Source organism: Zonotrichia leucophrys, chromosome Z, assembly GCF_028769735.1.
Source record: "Zonotrichia leucophrys gambelii isolate GWCS_2022_RI chromosome Z, RI_Zleu_2.0, whole genome shotgun sequence".
NCBI classification, from domain to species: Eukaryota; Metazoa; Chordata; class Aves; order Passeriformes; family Passerellidae; genus Zonotrichia; species Zonotrichia leucophrys.
In genome coordinates, this window is record NC_088200.1 from 13,756,057 (window position 1) to 13,776,834 (window position 20,778).

At 41.5% G+C, this 20,778-nt stretch overlaps 2 protein-coding genes across 3 annotated transcripts; both read right to left on the reverse strand.

Moving 5' to 3' along the window:
* Positions 1–731: 731 nt before the first annotated feature.
* On the reverse strand, positions 732–11,033 carry RIOK2 (RIO kinase 2). Its single transcript, XM_064736571.1, has 10 exons — positions 10,829–11,033; positions 10,200–10,338; positions 9,517–9,633; positions 8,514–8,689; positions 6,890–6,978; positions 5,567–5,758; positions 5,097–5,189; positions 3,605–4,141; positions 2,609–2,705; positions 732–1,030 (listed from the first exon to the last, which is right to left on the reverse strand). The coding sequence occupies exons 1-10, from the start codon at positions 10,892–10,894 to the stop codon at positions 869–871; spliced, it is 1,668 nt and encodes a 555-aa protein (XP_064592641.1). The 5' UTR covers positions 10,895–11,033; the 3' UTR covers positions 732–868.
* Positions 11,034–14,142: 3,109 nt separating this feature from the next.
* On the reverse strand, positions 14,143–15,555 carry LOC135459700 (large ribosomal subunit protein mL50-like). 2 transcript variants are annotated; one of them, XM_064735979.1, is made up of 2 exons: positions 15,411–15,555; positions 14,143–14,652 (listed from the first exon to the last, which is right to left on the reverse strand). In XM_064735979.1, the coding sequence occupies exons 1-2, from the start codon at positions 15,497–15,499 to the stop codon at positions 14,253–14,255; spliced, it is 489 nt and encodes a 162-aa protein (XP_064592049.1). In that variant the 5' UTR covers positions 15,500–15,555; the 3' UTR covers positions 14,143–14,252. The 2 variants fall into 2 exon arrangements, with proteins under 2 accessions (XP_064592049.1, XP_064592050.1); XM_064735980.1 differs by having other exon boundaries at positions 14,143–14,649; positions 15,411–15,548.
* Positions 15,556–20,778: the final 5,223 nt, after the last annotated feature.

The following is a 20,778-nucleotide window of genomic DNA, read 5'->3' on the forward strand; positions in this document are numbered from 1 at the left end:
TAATCAGAATGGATACGCAAATGAGACTAAATTCCTGTTGGTCAGCTCTGCCAGTACTGATGATTAAAACAGAAATATTAATGGAATCGTGTTGAGATAGCACCCTGTGCAAATGACAGTGACGTACGAGTGATGAACACTCTGCCAAGCAAAATACTGAAAAAATTCTATACTGCTTTTAGAGATCTCTGTCAGCAGTATTTCATTATTATTTTAAGATTAACTTTTTATATCTACTGTAGCTACTTTTACCTTTAGAATAAAGTAGTTGGATGGCAGTAGGATTTTTTGTCCTTCAGTATTGTTTTGTAGAACAGCACTTCAAAATGTGCTTGTGCCAATAAATATTTTAATGATTTCTACTATTTATGTTTCTAAGCTCCAGCAGACAAGGCGCATTGTGCACTAAATGATTATTTCAGCCAATGGAATCAGCCAATGGAACTGTTACATCTGACTAAGTCCACAAGTTTTGGAAAAAAAGCTAAAAGAAGGTAATGTCACCTGTCACTAACTTAGCAAAAACTATTTCCATTTTACATTTATGGAAATAATTTTGCATCTACAGTTGAAGAAAAAGGCTTTTTGAGCCTCTGCACAACAAAGACGCCACAACTCAGTTAAGACAAAACACTACTGGAAATTCCTGTCATAATCTTAATCAATACTACTGATATAATGTAAATTAGAATCAACAGTTTTGACCAGAAACACAAAACACAACCTCCCAGTCAAAGTCACAGGAATGAGATTTATTAACTCCCAGAAAAACATCTGATTTCCATAGCAGAGATTGCTCCTTTACATAAAAGAATTATTGGTGAATTAGCTGTATACATTCCTCATGTTCCACAGGAGCTTTAATAAATTATCCCCAGAAACTGGCTGCATCCAAGCTTGACTTAATGTTGTGCATATTTTCTCGACGTTGCTTGGTGTAAATATTTGCCTCCCCTTTTTGCAGCCGTTGTTTCAGAGCAGATTTCTGCTGCTTGGTCAGCAGACGCTTTATCTTCTGTTTCACCAGCTCCTACAAAGAAACAGGCAATTTGTCATCAAAACTTCTTTGAATCATTTAGCAGTATGACATGACATGATGTCACAATTTTTTCAGGAGCAGCTCATGATTCATGATTTTCATCTTGACTGTAGAAATGAACAGAGTTCTTTCCTTGTAAGAAAATCATAAAACAGTTCAACTGACTGAAAAAGTAGATCCTCTGCTATGGACAAGGTCTGCACGGAGTGCTGTGTGTGTGCTCTGACAGTCTTTATTATAAAAAATAGAATTTTAAATATATTTATAATTTTGAAGTTAATCTTCAAGTGTGCTCCCACTGAGATGCTAAAGGACTCACACCTCTCAGTGCAGAACACAGGCCTTACAGAAAAATGTAAAAACTGATTATACTGCAGATCATTCCATGCCCAGCAGTAATTGTTTGGTTTGTGCTTGTTTCTTTAGCACCCTGGTTATTCTGGAGTTTAAATTACAAAAATATGACTGATTCTAAGGGAAAACAACAACTCTGTAACACAAGTGTGGCTAAGGGAGAAGGAGAATTAGTGATTTATAGCTCCTTCTCCAGGTTTTCCCATTCCAACAAGGTGGAGTAGTTCCATGAAATCTCATCTGTTACTTGCACTGTGGCTCATTCTGAGTTCTGCTCTCCATTGTGATGGCAATATCTGCCCACAACAAAAACAAAGCCATGATTTTGCAGACTGTGGCATGGTCCCAGCTCAAGTTGCCACATTGATGCCAAGTGCATACTTGCGTATTTTTTCTTGGACGAAAAAGAGACATCAAATTATTTTCATCTATTCAATCATGGTGGAGTCAACTCTTGCTGGAAACCTGCTAGAATAAATTCTGCAAGGCAGATACCATTATGACATGTAATCTAATGTAATTTCACCAAATTATATTGCTGAACTGCAGCACTTGGTGTAAAGACTCATCATCAGTCTTTCCACCATCACATCCTACATGTGTTCCAAAATTCCTAATACCAAGTAGACGTATCACCTACTGCCTGCTCTGGAGTTGAAGAAAAGCACATTAAATTCTGCTGAAAATGCCCCGATTTATGTAATTTAGAAGGTCAAATTCAAATTGCCAAAGAGATCTCTGTTGATGGCAAGTTCACAGAAATCTTTCAGAAAAGAATCTGAAGAAACCTCTAAAAAGAGAGGTGAGAAAGCCAAAATTAAATCTAGACTCAAGGATCCACATTCAAAAGAAATAATATTAATTGTCGCTAGCAACAAAAATCGATGAACTGATGCTGTTAGTACATTAACATTTATTAATATAAATTAGTTATTGGGTAAATGAGAGTTGTTAGTGTTGATATGGAGCTTCAGTGAGAGACCAAAAATCAAAATATGAAGAAGAGTGCTGGAAAGCACTCCCTGTAAGCAGTTACAGTGGTATCAGTCCTATTTTTCTGTGGGAATGGAGATAGACACTGGAGAGGTAGATGGTAACTGTTTTTAAAGATGATTCATGCCAGAGAAGAATTTCAGAAACAGGGGCTAACAGTTATGCGCAATTTAAGGTGGTCTGAGGGTAAACTAGATGACAACGTAACAAAATAATATTTACCGGGGGAATAGTTGAACAGCTCCCAACACTTCTGATTGATGTGATGCTCCTAGTCCTTGTCCTGCGCCCAGCAATGGGAACAATACACTCCTCATTACTGAAACACAAAAATCAATGTATTATCCCATGAACAAGATAAGCACACCTTTGCTTTTATGAGCACCCTGTTTGAGTCTTCACTTTCTGGGCTACAACTTGAAAACTTGCTGCAAAACATGCAAGTTTTAAACATTACATGTTTAAACAACCAGTTTAAACATTAACACTGGTTGTTCAAGACAGGCACTTTGTGAAAGAAGAATTTGTTGCGTAACAGCCATGTAAGTATCAAGCACCAGAAGAGAAACCCCAGGGCACTAAAACACTTCAGATCCTGCAGAATGTTTTGACGGTATTTAACTGAAAAGCAAAAACAAATGAGGAGGAGTATGATCTCTGCATCCATATACATGGTGGGCTGGCAAACTCAAGAAATATAATTTCACACACAAGGGGTTAGTGTGAAGGCAAGCAGGAATTTCTATGTCAGGAAGGGAATTAAAAGCTGAGACAACATACAGTACAATATATTTGAATCAAACACTCCAAACAGCTTGTTCTTGATAACTTCAGCTGAGTGAGTAGCAGAACATTTGGCTTTGACACAAAGTATTTGAATAATGAACTTCGTCAGGGAAGTTATTTAGAAGCAGTATTTTAACATCACAAACTCCTTCATTATCAATATTAGCTGAAATGAAGAAAAAGGGGAAAAAATCCACCACAGAAAATAGGTTGGTCTTTGAAATTCAAAACCTGTTTTCTCATTAGGTAAATACAACAGAGGTGGACAGCCACACCACCAATAGGAAGGGTATTTACTGGTATATTTTCAAAATAAATTTAATTTTTAGTCTTCAGTTTAAACAAGGGCAGCTGAAGAGCAGTCCTTCTTGAGCTACTTTGGGGGGCCCAAGGAAAGGGTGAGACTTCTAGACAGTAAATGTGAATCTTTACCTGTACTGACTGAATTCCTCATTTAAAGCTGATGAGCTGACCAGCTCAGGGCATTCCTCTTCATTCTCCTTAGCCTCATGGCACCCTCCTTGACCTGCCTGATCTTCCAGTTCAGCAGCATTTTCAGTTAGTCTTTTGCCCTTAAAAGAAGTAATTGCAGAACTCTCTGCATCCTCACTGGATTTCCAAGGCACAGCTGGCCCTTCGTCTTCTTCCAAGGCTGAACTCAACTCTGCCATATTTAGTCGTTGCGTATTTTCCCTGCTTTTAGCTGTATCAGCCTCCTCCTCACTGCTGCTTGCAGCGCTGTCAGAGGCTCTGCTTTCAGAGAAATCACCCACTTCACATGTGAAGTCTTCACTGCTCTGTTCATTTCTGCCGAAGAAGTTGAGCTCTTTCTCAGCATCCTCTGGAAGTTCTAACATCTCTGTATTGTCATCCTCATCAGAACCTGTGGGGTAAAGCAGTTCACCATCTTCCTGCATCTCCTTTGCATAGCCACTGGCAGCAATCTCTTTATCAAGAGAACATTCTCTCCTGTGGAAAAAGAACGTTTTCTTTTAAGCTAAATTTAATAAGCTAAATTTAATAATACCAATATACTACATTTTGGGCTTAAAATGCTAACTAAGCTAGACTAAAATTACCCACTATTAAGAAAAAAGATACACTGTTGAATCACACAAAATACATGATGGTGTTGAGCTTTAGGTGAAATATTAACTTAGAATGTAATCCAAGAGAAGAAAACTCCTCCAGAAGATGATTGCATCTCCATAACCTGCATTTATAGGTTTTTTTTTTCAGGAAATTGTTCTACTTTAGCAGCAATAACATTTTGGTTTAAGTTCAAATCATGCTTAAGCAAACAGAATACTAAAGGGTCTGACATACAAAGGCTGATTAAAGTGTAGAAATCCTTAGGAAAAGTGCTCAGAATTAAATAAAACAGTTTTCATTGTAACAGTTTTGGTCTCTTTATACAGTTTCAGTGTAAGTTTCAGTCTTAAAATAAGTGAAAAGTAATTTTACTTTTCAGAAGGAGCAAAAGACTCTAGGAAATCTGAACGTAATAATCCCTAAGGAGGTAGCCACTCTATTTACAAGCATTTAAAATAATTTTGAAACAGAAACCCAAATTAATCTTCAATATATTAGATTATTTAACTGTTAATTAAAATCAAAGAGTCTGATTCTGCATCACTGTTAAAATTTCCTGGACATTCATCATTTGGATCAAGCTTTCAGGTTGACCTCTCTTCCTCGGTTGCAGGAAGACAAGGCAGCAGAGGATTTTAAAGCACACTTGAAAACCACTTACAGTAACTTTGAGGAAAACACAATAGAAATGAGAAAAATAGAAATTAGTAAAATTATATAGTCGGGCCTATTTTTTTAGTTTGTCCCACAGGCATCTCTCACAGGAATTCACTTTTCTCAGAATACCAACGCTAGTGCCATAAGTAAAACAAATTCATCTGGTCATTTCCACCTGATGTCTTTGAAGGTTGGGAAGAGCTCACTCTCATAGTTGAAACGTTTCTTGAAGAACTCCTTAATACAGTTAACATCTCTGTCAAAATACCTGTAAAAAGTACAGAATTGTACAAACAAAAATTCAGTGAAGTCTACTGCAACAAGAAGCATTTATCCAATGTGGTTTTATTTGAAAATTATTTCCATGAGTGATCTCAAGCCAAAAGGCTAGAAAGGGAAACTGGATACAATTCATTTCTGAGTGTCACTAAACCAAACAATATTATCTCTGAGAAGCAATTAATCACATATTTATTCTGCAGAGACATTCCTACTCATTCTTTGTTTGGAACATTACTTGTGCTGCATCACAACACTTGCAGAAAAAGTCTTCTCTTCAGGAGAAGACTTATGGAAACAAGTCATGGTTTGCTTTCATCAGCATTTGTCAATTCACCTGGAAAACACCTTTGGATCTAAACCTACCATTCAGCATTTGCATGCGATGTTGACATCATCTGAGGGAAATCAATCAAAGTGGCATGATCGTTATTATCCAAGATGAGATTAAACTCATTGAAATCCCCATGGATCAGACCATGATTGGCAAGTTTTACAATCAGGTCCATTAATTCACTGTAGACCGCAGCTGGATCTTCAATGTGGCGCACCTGGCACCTGAAAAGTTAAGTAAAATTAATAATCTCAACCTTGAAAGACTTCATTTAAAAATACAGATAAAGTATATGAAATACATTTGACAGAATGCCAAAGTAATTCAAATTAAAAGGGCCCTCAGGTCTCTGGTCCAGCATTCTCCTGAAAGAGAGAGACCAGACTGCTCAGGTCTCTGTCTAGTTGGGATAGAAAACCTCTGGGAATGGAGAGAGACAGTGAAACCTTCCCAAGCAACTTGTGCCACTGCCTCTCTGTCCTCAAGAGGAGAAAAAACCTCCTTAAATCCAGGCTAAACCTCACCTGAACTCACTCACTGTCTCCCACTGAGCACTGCTGTCATAATGCATTATGTAAATAATGGACCAGCAAACTTATATGTTTCCCCTGTTTTAGGTAATGTAATCGTGTCAGTAGGAGCTAAATCTTTTTATGCTGAAATTAAAATGGCGCATAAGAATCTGATTCTTACACAAAATCAGATTTTCTAGATTATGTTAGGAAAAGAAGAAAAATTAAACTTCCACTGCAGACTGCCACAAGGAACTTGAAGTGTTCTGTTTACACAATGGATGTGGAATTATTTAACAAATGAGGGTGGGAAGTCTTTTCCACATTATTCTTCTACTATTTTACTTTGGAATTAATTCCCTTTTGATTAAACTTAAGATCTTGAATCCTATACAAGACAATGGACCTGTTTATTCTGTAACTAGAAACTTTAAATCTCTGGATTACACCTGGGTTATTGTATGAAAAAGACAGGTTTTGGTTTTGAATGCTTTTGCATTCAAATACAAAGCAACCCTTCATCTACAAACCTCAATAATATTCAATGTTTCTAGAGGTTGAAAAGCTCAAGCAAAATAATCTTTCTCAAAGGTGCAAAACCAGATTAGACATGGTAGTCTGTTATAAACAGTGCAGAACTGAGTTACAAACTCACCTGTATTAACAGAGAAAGGATCACAAATTGGAGCTCAGAACCTAAGGGATATTAATACTCTATATACAAAGTAATGTATAGAATGTGCAATTTCTCAGTAGAAAACAAGAAAAAACCCTAACCCTGTTACTTTTCCTAAGGTTGCCAGGGTCTCTGTAACACAGAGGATTCAAGCTTTCACTACTTACAAAGGATATCCATCAACAAGTTCCATAACAACTGCATGCCTGTTGTAGTCTATGGGCTTCGGAACAGGAAATTCTCTGTCATGCAAAGCCTGGAAAGAGACAACACAATGAAAAATTAAAATTAAATTGTTAAGGAAACATTACACATATTGACAAACCAACACCTAGGGTAAACTGTACATATCACTGTGATAGCAGCATATATTGCCCAAATCACATGCCTAGGAAGGAAAACAGCCTCACAGCCACTGGACCTCCCACTGCAAAGACAATAAAATTTAGAAGTTTAAGACACTGAATGCACTGCCTACAGTTTAATTATCATGCATCTAGAAGAAAATCACAACAAACTGGAGAAATGACACAACCTCACCTGGTACATTAGCCTGTGGAATTAGTAATAGAAATAGGAAACGGGGTGCTTGGAGTTAGAAAAGAATTACACACTAAGCTGCTGCCAATACACTCCTGCCTGATTAGCCAATCTATACTCAGTTGCTGTAAACACAAGTATGTGTTTGTTTGTGCATGTGAACACAAGTAGTAATAATCGGCTTTATACCACACTAAAATTAACCAATGATAAGTCATAATATTTTGAAGCTCTCCTGTTTGCATTTTCTAGCACAAATTTAGTCATTCATTAGATCTACTCAACTTTTTTATGAGTTTATTCTATTTTTACTCATTTTGTTGTTACCAGTGAACTTTTCTAGAGAGTCCTAAGTTAAAGCAACATAAACACAGTATTTGTTACTTAAGTATTTCTTCTTTACAGCACTCAATTAAACCTCCCCCAGTCCTCTGCTCAGGGAACCTGACCACCACAATAACATTCCTACAAGTTCTGACCACATAAGGTTTTACCAGCTGGACCACCTGGACAGAAGATCTAAATGATGGTGTTAGTTCTTTCTCTCTCTGTGAGGCCACAGAGACAATTAATCATGGTTCTTTATTTACAGGAACAAGCAAATAATTTCATGTAAATATTACTCTTGAATAACACAAAAGGGAGAAACAAAAACGAGGTTTTTATTAGTAATTAGTTTTCAGCTATCATCTTTCATCACTATAAAATATCTGTGGATTTTTGAAGCAGGTAAAAAAACCACAGAATTCAGGATTAGCAATATAATGAAATCTTTTCTCACAGCACAGAACTAAGTGTGCCTTTTTAGATCAAAACACTAGTTTTGATCTGGAAGGTCTCCCTCAACAGCACAGCAACAAGTGAAAGCTTGGTAAAATAAAAAACAGGTTAATTTTAAGAAACGACAACTGCTTCCCAGTTTATGCAATAAATTTTTGAAGGAAAAACTGCAGAACTGGTGATATATAGATTATCTATCCATAAATAACATAATTAATTTGAAATTCTCCCATGATACCTGAATCTGTTCCATGTGATTTCAATGGCAAAGCTTAATTTTGGCATTGGGAAGTGTACAAAGCATGGTGCATTGACACTTTCTGAAATGTATACTTTAAGTCCATGAGGGAAGAGATAAAAATGAAGCATAAATCCTGCCAGTACTGTGAACACAAAGTGATCAAAAGACAGCCTGAGAAGCATCTTCCAGCCTGTCCCACCATTGCTGGCTCTGAGTGAATGACCATCTACCTTCATGTAGGCAAACTCCTTCATTGCTGCTATCCGGGACAGGTACAGCCAGGACATTTTGTGCCTGTGCTTGTGGTAGTCACGTTTGTTTTTCAGGTTGCGAAAGGAGGTTCTCCCCAGCCGGTGCAGTTTCAGTGCAAACTGTTGCTCCTCTTCGTTGGCAACAATGTAAATATCTAGAAAATATGTCACAGCACAGATCTAAGAAATTAATCATATCTAACGAGCCAGATGAAAAAGGGCAGTGAAAGATTGTTACCTCACTCCTCACCCTTTCTGACCCACAAGTTTTAGCAAAGGCAGCTAATTATATACAGTGTGTATCAAAAGTTTGAACATGAAGAAATTACTGTTAAAGAGTTCATGGTACTCCAGTAGAAGAAATGCTGATGGGATCTGAAGTATCTTTCAGTGGCCTGGTGCTTTTAACTACATCCTGGAAGAGCTTTTCTTTCCGGAGCAACAGATAGACAAGCCAAGGGACCAGATGTTTAATTTTGTGTTAACAAATACCCTAAACTTAATTTCTAGTATTTGTCCCAAATAATCCCCTTCTCCAACTACAAAAGTCACATTCTATGTCAAACTACATGAACATAGCAGGAACCAAGATAGCATTCCAATAGTTTTGAGCCTATTTTACTTTACTACCTTATCTTTAAGTGGGATGAAAAAGCTGAAATTATCTTTTTGTTAAATGGTTTGAAACTCTTCACAAAGCACAACACAAGCAGCACCCGCCTGCAAAGTACCTTTTTAAATAATGAACCAAGAAACAAACAAATTGGGCAAAATGCAATTACACTGTTGTAAAAAAATACTCAAATGCAGCCAGAAGCCTCACAGAGTATTTGAACATGCTCTGTTCAAATACATCTCAGTGTTTGACAGATTAACTGATCTGTCTACCCAGAGGAAAACTCCCCTAGCTTCTGGCAAAATATTTGCAGTATTACAGAAGTGTTTGCTTTAAAAAAAATTTAAAACTGTTATTTTACTTTACCTGATTCTTTGCCAACACCCATCTGGTTCCCCACAGAACTGATGACTTGTCGGGAAGAGAGAGTTTTCAGAGCCAGGTAATCATATCCTGCATTAGTTAACCGATAACCCTGGACAGCTGGGTAAAAAGAAAACACATTTCACTCCTTGTTATGCACACATACCATTTAAAATAAATGTCAGTTTAGTCTTGTTTCTTGCAGTAAGCAGCACCCAAGTAATATTTCACCCCTTGGCTCTTACCAGCCCCATTTGACTGAATGGTGAAAACATTTAAATTGGATTGGAGCAATCCCTCAATCCTCAGAAGAACTGGGACAAAAGGGAGAACACAGACATCCCCACTGTGTTTGTAGAGCCAGATCCAACTAAAAAGTTGAAGGGAATAGGGAAAGACCTGCACCACCTGGTCAGATAACAAATACTGCTTCAAGTGATGATTCTTTTTACCTTATTCTGAGCAAAAAAGAAAGTTAACTGTTCATATTTTTTCTGTCTCTTACTTCTCAAGATACAAGCAGACACAGCATCTGGTGCTACACAAACGCACATTTCCAGGCTGAGTCCAAGAGAAGGCAAAGCAAACATGCTGGGCACTCCTACATACCAACCTGTTGGGCAGGTGCCACTGTGAGGGACTGGGGACAAGATAAGAAAGGGAGTCCAACAAAAATTCAAACTTACTTTTAGTTCGTTCGTAAGCCAGAAGTTTGTGCTTCGCCAGCTCTCTCAAAATTTTATTACAGCCACCGTGTTTAAGGCTGGCAATGGAAGCAATTAAGCTAGCAGGAACTATTTCATGGTTCTTCATGCCCATTTCCACCTACAAGAGTAATTAAAAACATATTTTTCAGCACTGTGTTGAAGTACAATGAAGTACAGATCGAGCTCAAGAGTAAAATCTCTCTTCAAATAGGCAATTTTTAAAGACTACAGAGTTTAAGACTTAACTTTCTACGTTTTAAGCCTTAACAAACCTTTCCACTTGCTTCACTGCTCCTTGGCAGCCTAGGTACAACCCACCCGGGGAAGTTCTTCAGTGCCAGCCACGACACGAGCGGCTAATTAGATTTCAGTCCCAGTCACGGGGAGCAGCGAGAAAGAGACGCTGGGACGCTGTCTCACCGTGATGGGTCTGCGATCAGCCGGGCATCCCCGGGGGACTTCCCAAGCATCCCCAAGAACTCCCTGTGTCTCCCGATTCCCCCCAGCCGGGGGGCCGAAGGAGACACCGGCCCGAACCGGGCCCTCCCCACAAGAGGCCAGCACGGAGCCCCAGCGGAGGCACCACAGGCCCGCCCCGGCCCGCTCACCGCGGTCAGCACCCTGAAGTGCTCCCGGGACAGGTACCGCAGCATCACCACGTTCAGCTTCCCCATGGCCGCACCGGCAGAGGTGCAGGGACGGGGAAAAGAGGAAAATAAGGAAAAAGATCACGAAAAGGATGAGGAGAAAGATGCGGCGGACGAGGAGCACGATCACGGGCCGCGCATGCGCAGCAGGGCCTGGCCAGGTCCTGGCAGATGCGCGCGCTGCCGCGCTCCACCGGGTCCTGCCGCACTCCGCCCGCCACCAAGCCGGGAACCCGACCCGAAACGCAGAGAAACTCAGCTCCGAGCTCGGCGAGACCCCCTTCCGTGCCTCCCTGCCCAGGGGGAGTGTTTTGGGACGCCCGTGCAGCTGCCAGGACCTGTTCCCGTGGAACGCTTCCCGCTTGTCACGTGGTGCGGCGGGACTATGTGGAATGCCCGGGAGCGGCGCGGTCGGTGTGGCTGGGAAAGAGCTGTCTTTTCCCGTGTTGCCAACCTATTTAAACACAAATCCAGACATTTTGGCAAGCTAACGTAGCGAAAAGCTCTTTGGTCTTCATTTACACTTCATAGCGAGTATTTCACCAGAAGAAAGTGAAGAAGGTTCGCGTTCCGTCACATAGACCCCTGTGAAAGCAAGTTCTGAATGCCAAAATGTCAACACTTGTTGCAGTTTCCTTCACGTTAACATACTAGAACCTCATCTGGCACATTTCTTGCTCTCCCATGTTTTTTCCTCTTTTCCCCCCACTGTTGTCGATATGAAAATAAGAAGGCAAGATCATTTTCATTTCTCTCAGCCAGCCATCTGTGTTCAGCTGTGTTATCTTGAAAAAAGAAAAGAAAAAAAACCAAACAAAAGCCTTCCAAAGAGCAGAAGACAGCCCCATCAGGTGCACATACTGTGAACAAAGACCCATATTTACTATCTGTGATCTCTGACTCTTACATCCCTTGTAGGCTATATTTTTGCTCAATAAATTTCCACCCTTTATTGTGGTCTGTAAATTTTAGAGACTCTAATTGCTACAGATTAAAGGCAAAGTTAATTTTTCTGTCTGTCTGTTTTTATCTAGTGCTAATTCCACGGTCAGTACTCTCAGATGTAATCCATTTCATGGATGCACAACAGGAAACAGGCTGAACTGCATCCTCCAAAGCACTTAGATTTTGGCCCAATTCCTCACCCAGCTGACACAAAACAAGCATTACCCTTTTCCAGGCACACCTATCAGCAAATGAAGTCCATTTTTTTCTACTCTTTACTGGTTGTTTTTTTTTTGTTTGTTTGTTTTTTGTTTTTTTTTTTTTTTTTTTTTTTAAGAATCCTTGGCTTTTCTGCCTTGCTCTGATTCGAGACCATGAGCTGAAAAGATCCTGTCACTGATTCTGGAGCAGATTTTGCCACCTGGTTAGTAGGGGAAGAAAGAAACTTCCAGCTTCAGGAGACAGGGAAATAAAGACTTGGGGCTTGGTGTCCTTGTCCAGCTTTCCATTATGAATTTATGACCTTTGTCTATACGTTCCTTAATAATCTGCATGCCTAAAGAACCAGTTTGTAAATTCTGTGTTCCTCATATTTCACTGTTCCATTTGCCAACAGAAGCAAAAAGAGCCCCAAAGAATCCACAATTGTGTAGATATAAATTATTCTCCAGGGATCTGTCTTTCTCTAAGGGTGTGAAATCTCCAAGAAGAGGAGACCCAATCATTAGAGTCAGAGTTACTGACAGCATTCTAGAAATAGAAAATGCTATGTGAAATACTTACCTTTTCTGCTTCAGAATTTCATGAAGATTTGTTATGCTTTCTGTGATTGTACTTTTGGAAAGATTAAAATATGAACTGCTCTTTCATGTACAGGAATTTCTGTATGAATTTGTGAAAAAAACCCCCGAACACCAAAAAAGCAAACAGCTAAAAGCAGACACCTGATCTCCAGAGACAAGAATTAAATGGTTACTTTTTCCTTTATGTAGAAATTGTCTGGGTGCTTAAGGAAAATGTATCCCTGATCCACAACTCAGGGATGTAAAGTTGTAAAGTCTTGGCAGCATGCTTACTTAGGCAACACCGTACTGCAATTATGCAGTGTTCTGATGCTTTCAATGAAAGTAAATATAAGGAAAAGCAGAAGTAAAACTCAACTGAATTGTGTGTTATAAAACCGACCAAACTTCATATTCTGGAAAGAAATAATAAATTTTGACTTTGTTGAGTGTTTCAGTCCATGAGAGCTCTTGCTGACATATGGTAAGATATGAAACAGGTCAATTGAACAAATTTTCATATTTTGTTTGTTTTTTCCTTTTGAGAAAGGGAAATGGAAAGATCACAGCATCCTGAAGGCTAGCACAGACTAATCCTCATCAGTCCTGCTGGCAACTCCTTCAACTGCTTTGACACCCAGATCTGGGCCAACCAGGAACAGTATAAAGAAATCCAGGCAGGCAGACAGCTACAGTGCCATTCATTAGTCCTGGAAAAAACATTCCACAGCTTGGTATCTGTGCTCCAGTGCTTGCCAAGTGCATCCCCAGAGTGGCCATACAGGCGTTTGGCTTTCACAGCAGCGAAACAGAAGGAAAGCAGAAGATATCTGTGAGCCACAGTGTGAGCAGTGGGAAGCACACTGCCATGGTCCTGAGAATCAGAAAGGTAAAAGCTTTGAAAGTCGTGCGTTGGGGTAAGGACAGTTTAATACGGGAAGCAAAGGCTGCACACACAAGCAAAGCAAAATAAGGAATTAATACCCTGCTTCCCATGGCCAGGCTGGTGTTCAGCACCTCCAGCAGAGCAGGGTCCCACTGCACATCTCAGTGACTTGAAAGGACAAATGCCATCACTCCACATGTCCTCTGCTTCCTTCTTCCCCCATTTTTTTATACACTGAGCCTGATGCCATATGATCTGGAATATCCCTTGGGTCAGTTTGGGTCACCTGTCCTGGCTGTGTCCCCTTCCATGTACCCCCAATCCCCTCAACTGTGTGGCAGGAAGAATAACAGGAAAGGCCTTGGCTTTGCACAAGCCCTGTTCAGCAATAGCAAAAACATCTCTGTATTATCAGCCCTGAGTTCAGCACAGGTCAAAAATACAGCCCCATAACAGCCCCTGGGAACAAAATTAACTCCACCTCAGCCAAAACCAATACAGAGTTGCAGAGTAGAAACTGTGGAAATGGCCCCCTTGTTGATCCTCACTGGTTCCTGTCAGTGCCCAGCAGTAGGGCAAGGGCAGGGGCAGTGCCCATGCTGCCCCTCACAAGAACTGGTCTGCAGGGAAAAAAGAGCAGAGCAGGAACAGCCAAACCTGAGCACAGCTCAGTGAACCTTTATTACTGAAATTCACAGATCTCACCCCAGCCAGAAGGCTCTGCTGCTGCCCTGCAGCACCAGCCAGGCACAGGGATGCTGCATGGGGGGACTCACTGCTGCCAGATGATTTTCAGGTTCGGGGGCAGCTCTGCAGCCGTGAGTTCATCGATCTTGGTGCTGTCCTTCACGGGGGTGCGGTAGAAGCCCAGCACGTCCCCAGCGCAGCGCATGCGGTGCAGCTGCGAGTTGGGGACGGCATGTCCCAGCTCTGTGGCCAGCCGAGCCAGCAGGCGGTGCTTCAGCCTCTTCTCCTGCAGGGCAGCCTGCTGCCAGTCCTCGGGAACAGAGGGCCCGAAGACCTCCCTGACATGGGACTCGAGGCAGCTCTGCAGGTTCTCAGGCGGAACGTAGCTCCGGTGGCGGGGCGGGGGGTGCATCAGGCTGGGCTTGCTCCTCTCCTCCTTCTCAGGAACTGCTCCGTCTGCTTCCACTTCTCTTTCCTCCTTCCTGCTGGCACCAAAACACATTCTCAGCCTCTGGCTACTCAAGACAGAATCAGAGCCTTTTTGTATTTGTGGTGTTTTAAACCACTCAATCCAGACATTCTACACATCCCATGGACTCATCAGGTCTATTGGCCAGAAGTGCACAGGCCTTCCCAAAGTGCTGCTCTGCACACAGGCCGCCTCCGCAGAGCAATCACCCACCCATCTTCTATCATGGCTCTGAGTGAAAACAGAATTTTAACAAGACTAGTTACTTATTTTCTGTTACTGCTCCGTTTTCTAATTTGTTGTGAATAAAAAGCATATCAGAAAATAACTACAACTACAGAAGAAAATCACTGTCCATATGTAAAAAAAAAAAATCAGCACTAGTTTCTAAGTAAAATATTTTGCTTTCTCATATGCCCCAATATAGTCAACAACCCATGCGCGGTTTCACGCAAAATGTTACAAAGGAACTGTTTTTCATTCCCGCGAAATCCCTCACTTCCCACTCCTAATAAAAGCAGTAACAACTCTAATGGATCCAGCCCTGCAGCACTGCACCCCTACTAGCAGTGCACCTCGGTGGGCTCTGCTTGCCCAGAGAACCTGTGGAGTCTCCTTCCCTAAGGACATTCCAAAGCCATAGACAAACCCTGAGGGCTTTGCTCAGGCGGTGCCGGGCTAAATGACCTCCAGAGACCCACGGCCTGGTGCAGGCCCAGCATGCGGACAAGGCCCGAAGCCACCCCCGGAAGCCACCCTGTGCCCTGCGGGTACCTGGGGCCGCCCCACAGCGCCCTGAGCCCCACGGGGCCGAGCGCCGGCCTCTGCCGCGCCGCCACCTGCAACGCCCGCACCGCCGCCATGCTGGGGGCGCGCCGGGCGCTTTCCGCTGCCACCGCGAGTGACGCATTTCTGCCGCGCCCCGCACAGCCTCATGGGAAATGTAGTCCGTCCCCTCAAGCCAGCCCCCTCGCTGGGAAACGGAATGTGTGGAAATTTCTTTAGGAAAAAGCGTTCTTTTCTGTTTGGTCTTTGTGCGCTTTCAGGCCTAATCAACAAGCAGGGAGATTCAATCAAGCTGACAACAAGCTGTAAGTGATGCCCGGGTGTTGAAAATTTGCAGTACCACAGAATATGCTGAATTGTAAGGGACCCATCAGGACCATTGAGTCCCACTCCTAGCCGGCACAGCACCATTCCCAAAAGTCACACCATGTGCCTGAGGGTATCGTCCAAATGCTTCTTGAGCTCTATCAAGAGCTGGTGCCATTTCGGTGACTTCCTACTTGTTACACTGCTTTTTCTCACCGGAAAATCTAGCATGGAAACATACTTTCCAGATGGTATATGGAAAAGCAATATGATGCTACAGTATCAGGCTAAATGAAGGAGCAAGTTCTGATGTCCTGTAACAAAATGTGCTTGTGAAAATCATAGTTGTCAGATCAAAGGTCCACATTGAGGTGCACAGCTGCAAGACAATTTCCCCAAAATTCCACATACCCACCCATATTGCAATGACATGCAAACTTCTCTGTTGTGATGCCTGAAAGAGAGGCTGGAAATAAAGCACATGTGTCTATAGAGCAGGTATTTGTTTATTGCAATGCTGGAGGTGAGGGGGATTTCTCCTCCTAACTCACCCACCTGTGTCAAGTACTGTGGTATATTTATACAGTAACTGTTGCTTAGTGTTACTGTGTCACTAAAACATCATCGTATACATGCCAGAACTAATTGACACAGCGTGATCTGAGGGTTCTAAATAGTTGTTTAGCACTGCGCTTGCACCTCCCCACTTCCGGGGTCATTTCAGCTTTGTCTTTGGAACATGCACAGTTATGCTGTTCTATGGTCTGTCTGGTCTTAACTGGCCTAAATTCTTTGTTTTGTGGCTAATTGACTTTGCACTTGCCAATTTTTCATTAGTACTATACTTATCTGTCTCTGAAACTATCCATGGGGTGAGCTTTTTTCCTTTTTTTTTTTTTTGTCCATTCAGTATTAAGCAACTAGATAACCATATACTAGCCATTACATGGTATAAAACATTATTTATATCCGGTTATATAGATATAAAAGTTATAACTCAGGTTATATAGGTATGAAAAGCTGTGATTCATGTTATATTGGTTTCAGGTGATATAGATATATAGAAAGTTATGATTTAGGTTATATTGATAGCAGGTTATATAGATACATCAGGTTATATGAGTATCTTATAACTCAAGATAAATAAGCACCTTGTAACTTTCATCTAAGTTATATAGGCATCAGTTGCTTAGCTGAATTTTTTAGTGAAAAATACTGATGCTGTATAAATGGTGTATCAGCATTGCAGTTTATATGAATCCACACTACAATCATTCACCAACTCTAGGCCTATAGGTTTGATTATTTGCTTTAATTTCTTCCTCCCCATCCTGCAGGCCAGTACTCCTGGGGGGAAGTATAGCACAAGGACTGCTGGGCAAGCGTCATACCCTCAGCAACATCACCCTCTGCAACCTTGGACATTGGCACATTTTTACCAGAGAGACCCAGTGTTTGCCTGCAGAATGACGTCATTTCTCCATTTGTTTGGCTGCTGCAGTGACCCTTTGGCCTTGACAAGGACAGGTGAGACCCTGATTTCTCTCTCCACAACATTGTCTTTCTCCTTGAGCCTCTCTTGTGCAGCTGCATGCCAAGGTCAGTGCTTGTAGGAAACCTGAGGAGCCTGCCAGGCTGCCAGTCAGCAGAGAAACCTCTGAACGAGCTGACAGTGCAGTCCAGTCAAAGGCCTTGTGCTTCTGCTCCTCTGTTTTCTTCCATGCTGCCCCTCCTGATCCATGGTTTTTTTTGCTGAAGGAAGCTGTGGCACATGACATGGGCATAAAGCCTTCCCTGCTTTAAAGTGTTTGCTTTACATTCCATTTCTCCCATCCTAGCAGAGAGACAAACCCCATGGTGTATTAAAGTTTCTCCACCAGAACAGAAGCACATAATATAGATTAAAAATATTTAAAATTAAATTTCTTATCTAAGACCCTCTTGAGACCAAGAAGGTGCCATAATGGTGGTCTTCTTCCTCAAAGTCAGTCAGTTTGAGTCCTTTTATTCCTGCTTTGTTTAGAAGCTGATGTAGGAAGGAAGTTCTTGGAAGTGTTTTATTCTTGATGTCATCTGCAATATGGCCTCATGGGCCATTAGAGAAAATCTGTGGGAGTCTTCTTGAAAAAAAACAGTGTCAGACATTTAGACACTTTAAATAATCCCCTGCAGCCCACCTTGCATTCTCAACCCTTCAGAAGTACATAAATGTATATCCAGATGGATAATAGCTGGTGTGTGCCTTTCCAGGCCTTCCAAGCCTTCAATCCAGCACTCCAAGCACAGGATTACAGGTCCTCACAGAATATTTGAGGACATAGAGGTAAAAAGGTGAATGGATATGATCTTTTTCACTTAATTTAGTAATGGGAGTATTTTCAAGTCAGAAAATGGATTGAAGGATCATAGTAGATGATGTCACTGTTAGTATGCAGACCCATCACACTGACCATGCTGTGCAGAAATAACAGTGATATTAAAATTACACTGGAAAAGAGTACATACTTCCATCACACATAATCATACTTTGGGGGTACTTGTGCCTCTAAAAAATATCTTACAGTGGTTTTGTGTGTCCTTAAACAATTAAAGGAATAAACTTGCATCATGAGGGGAATGCAGTGCACTTATTACATTCAACCAAACCACTAACCCAACATTTTGTTTTAAAAAAAGCAAAAAGGTAAACACTTGGCTTCTATAAAGGGAAACATTTAATTACTTATTATCTCTTTATCTGAGCAGTACATGATCCCTCCAAAAAAGCACAATTAGGTAGGTGCTGCATGTTAATATTTGCATTAAGTTTGCAAAATACAAACTACAGCAGATGTCTGAACTGGACAAACTTGCTGAAAGGACCATTTGTAGATGTGGCTTCTGTCCATATCACTGGACACCAAGGCAGAAATTCAAAGAGAAGACAGGCACAGCTGCCCAGAGGCTTAGAAACAGAACAATTAAATGTAACTCTTCATCAACATTTAAAAATCACTATTGTTCCTAGCTTCCATGTTGGTTCTGCCAACATGGCATTTCTAGCTTGCCATGAAGAACAAAGTCATGGGAGGGGACACTGATGTTGTTGACCCTTAGCCTGTAGGTACATGGATAAACTGGCTGATGGGGTGGATTCTCTCAAAGCTGTCAGGACAGATCATCAGTGGAAATGAAGTTACTCCAGAATGGAGGCATGCAGTGAAGAAGCACAGACCATGGAGTACCTAATACTCCATGCATTTTTGGCAGGTTTGTGTTTTACTGAAGCTTATTCAGAGCCACATGTTAGGCCCTGCCATCTGCTGAATTCAGATACAATGTCTGTAAAGCTGTCGTGAAAATACACAAAATGAAACTCTGACTTTGGGAGAGAAACTGCCAATGCCTTTGTAACTACAATTGTCTCTCACAGAAAATTACCTTATTTTGTAAAATATGTACCCTCTGTGTACAAAAGTAAGCCAAGGTCAAATCCAGCACTGAGAGCTTTGATTTTACCTCAGGTCCCTGTTAAAATGCCTCAATTTTGATTGGAGAAGGGCCTGAGAAATCTGGTCTAGTAAGACCTGCTTCGAGTGGGGTTGGATCAAAATTATAAAATCTGTGCCATTGCATGAACACGGGAGTATCCTTCTTTGTCAAATATGGTAAGGAAAGATGGATCTGCCAATCAGGAAAACAAACAGTGGGACATAGAAAGAAGAGACTATTAATAGAGTTTTTATAGAAAGGTTGTTTATTTTGTAGGAAGTTTTCTTGTAAATAACTTCATTTTAAAAAAATTTGGCCTGCATCCAGACAAATTGCTGCTGAAATACCCAATCTGGTGATTCACAGCTCCTCACCACAGGAAGGAAGGCTTTTCTCTCTTCAAATTCAGTGCCTTCTGACTACGACATTGATGCCTACTGGAGTTAGAAAATCTTCTTGGGCTTCTGATCTAGTACAGACCTGTCAGTTTATGCCCTGTGCTCTGCCTGCGTCATGCTTACGTTGGACATGCTTTGGAAACAAATGTAGTTTTTGTTTAAGTTAATAACTCCCCCTGAACTATCTTGGACAGTAAAGCCTTGGGTCCTGCTGATGGCGCATCAAGAAAGACTCCTCTTGTGCAAGCAGCAGCTGTTGCATTGAAGAAGTCTCCAAACTATTGGGAACGAACCAATACCCAAGCAAATCCATACTGTTTGTTTCAAAAATAGTCACTAAGCTTGTTTTAAAGTGAAAGAAATGAAGCTCTTAAGGCCACATTTCAGGGAGTTAATACCATGCTTTGAGCTTCTGTAGTCTGAGATGGTGCAGCTCAGCTCTGCTCCCCTCACAGAAAAGAGAGGGAAAAGGCTTTTGGGTGCTTGGATACTGCATTTTTAGCCAGAACTGCAGAACAAAATCCAACAGGAATTAAGAATTCACTGTAGCCTCCCATTCTTTGTTCTGAGGGTGACATGCACTTCTCTGACTTTTAATTTCTAGTAAAACATGCAGCACAGAAAAGAGAAAGAAGACTCAATCTGCTTCTGGGAGATTGGAAGGCAGCCACAGGAGCCCTTTCCTGGGATGCTCCATTGGCAGGGTGGGCACTGTGCAAGTACCTGAGTAACTCAGAACAGCTTCCTGAGGCTCAGCAAAGCAGCACCTCTGTTGTGAAGGTGAGTTGTGTACTTTAGGAAATTGTCCCAGAAGGGCATAAAGAATTTCTTAACCTGCTTCTTGCACAAAGGGGTTTGTTCTCACCTGGTTTATCTAAAAAACGGAGTCCTGACAAGCCTGGACTTGCGCCTGTACCCCGCTGCACTCTCCAGCAGCCAAGGTATCTCTGGGGTAAAACACCACAGTGCTGCCTTTGGCCCAGCAGCGAGGGTCAGAACTGGCCCAGGCACCATCTAACTGGTTATATTGAGATCTTATTCCAATATATTGGCATCCCTGAGCGGGCAAAACGACTTCGCAGCCCGAGAACGGACTCGCAGTACCTCAGAAGAGAGAGCTTCTGGCGGTGGTGAAGAGAAAATAGGAGTGGATTCTGCTGGAGGGTTGCCAGATGTTTATT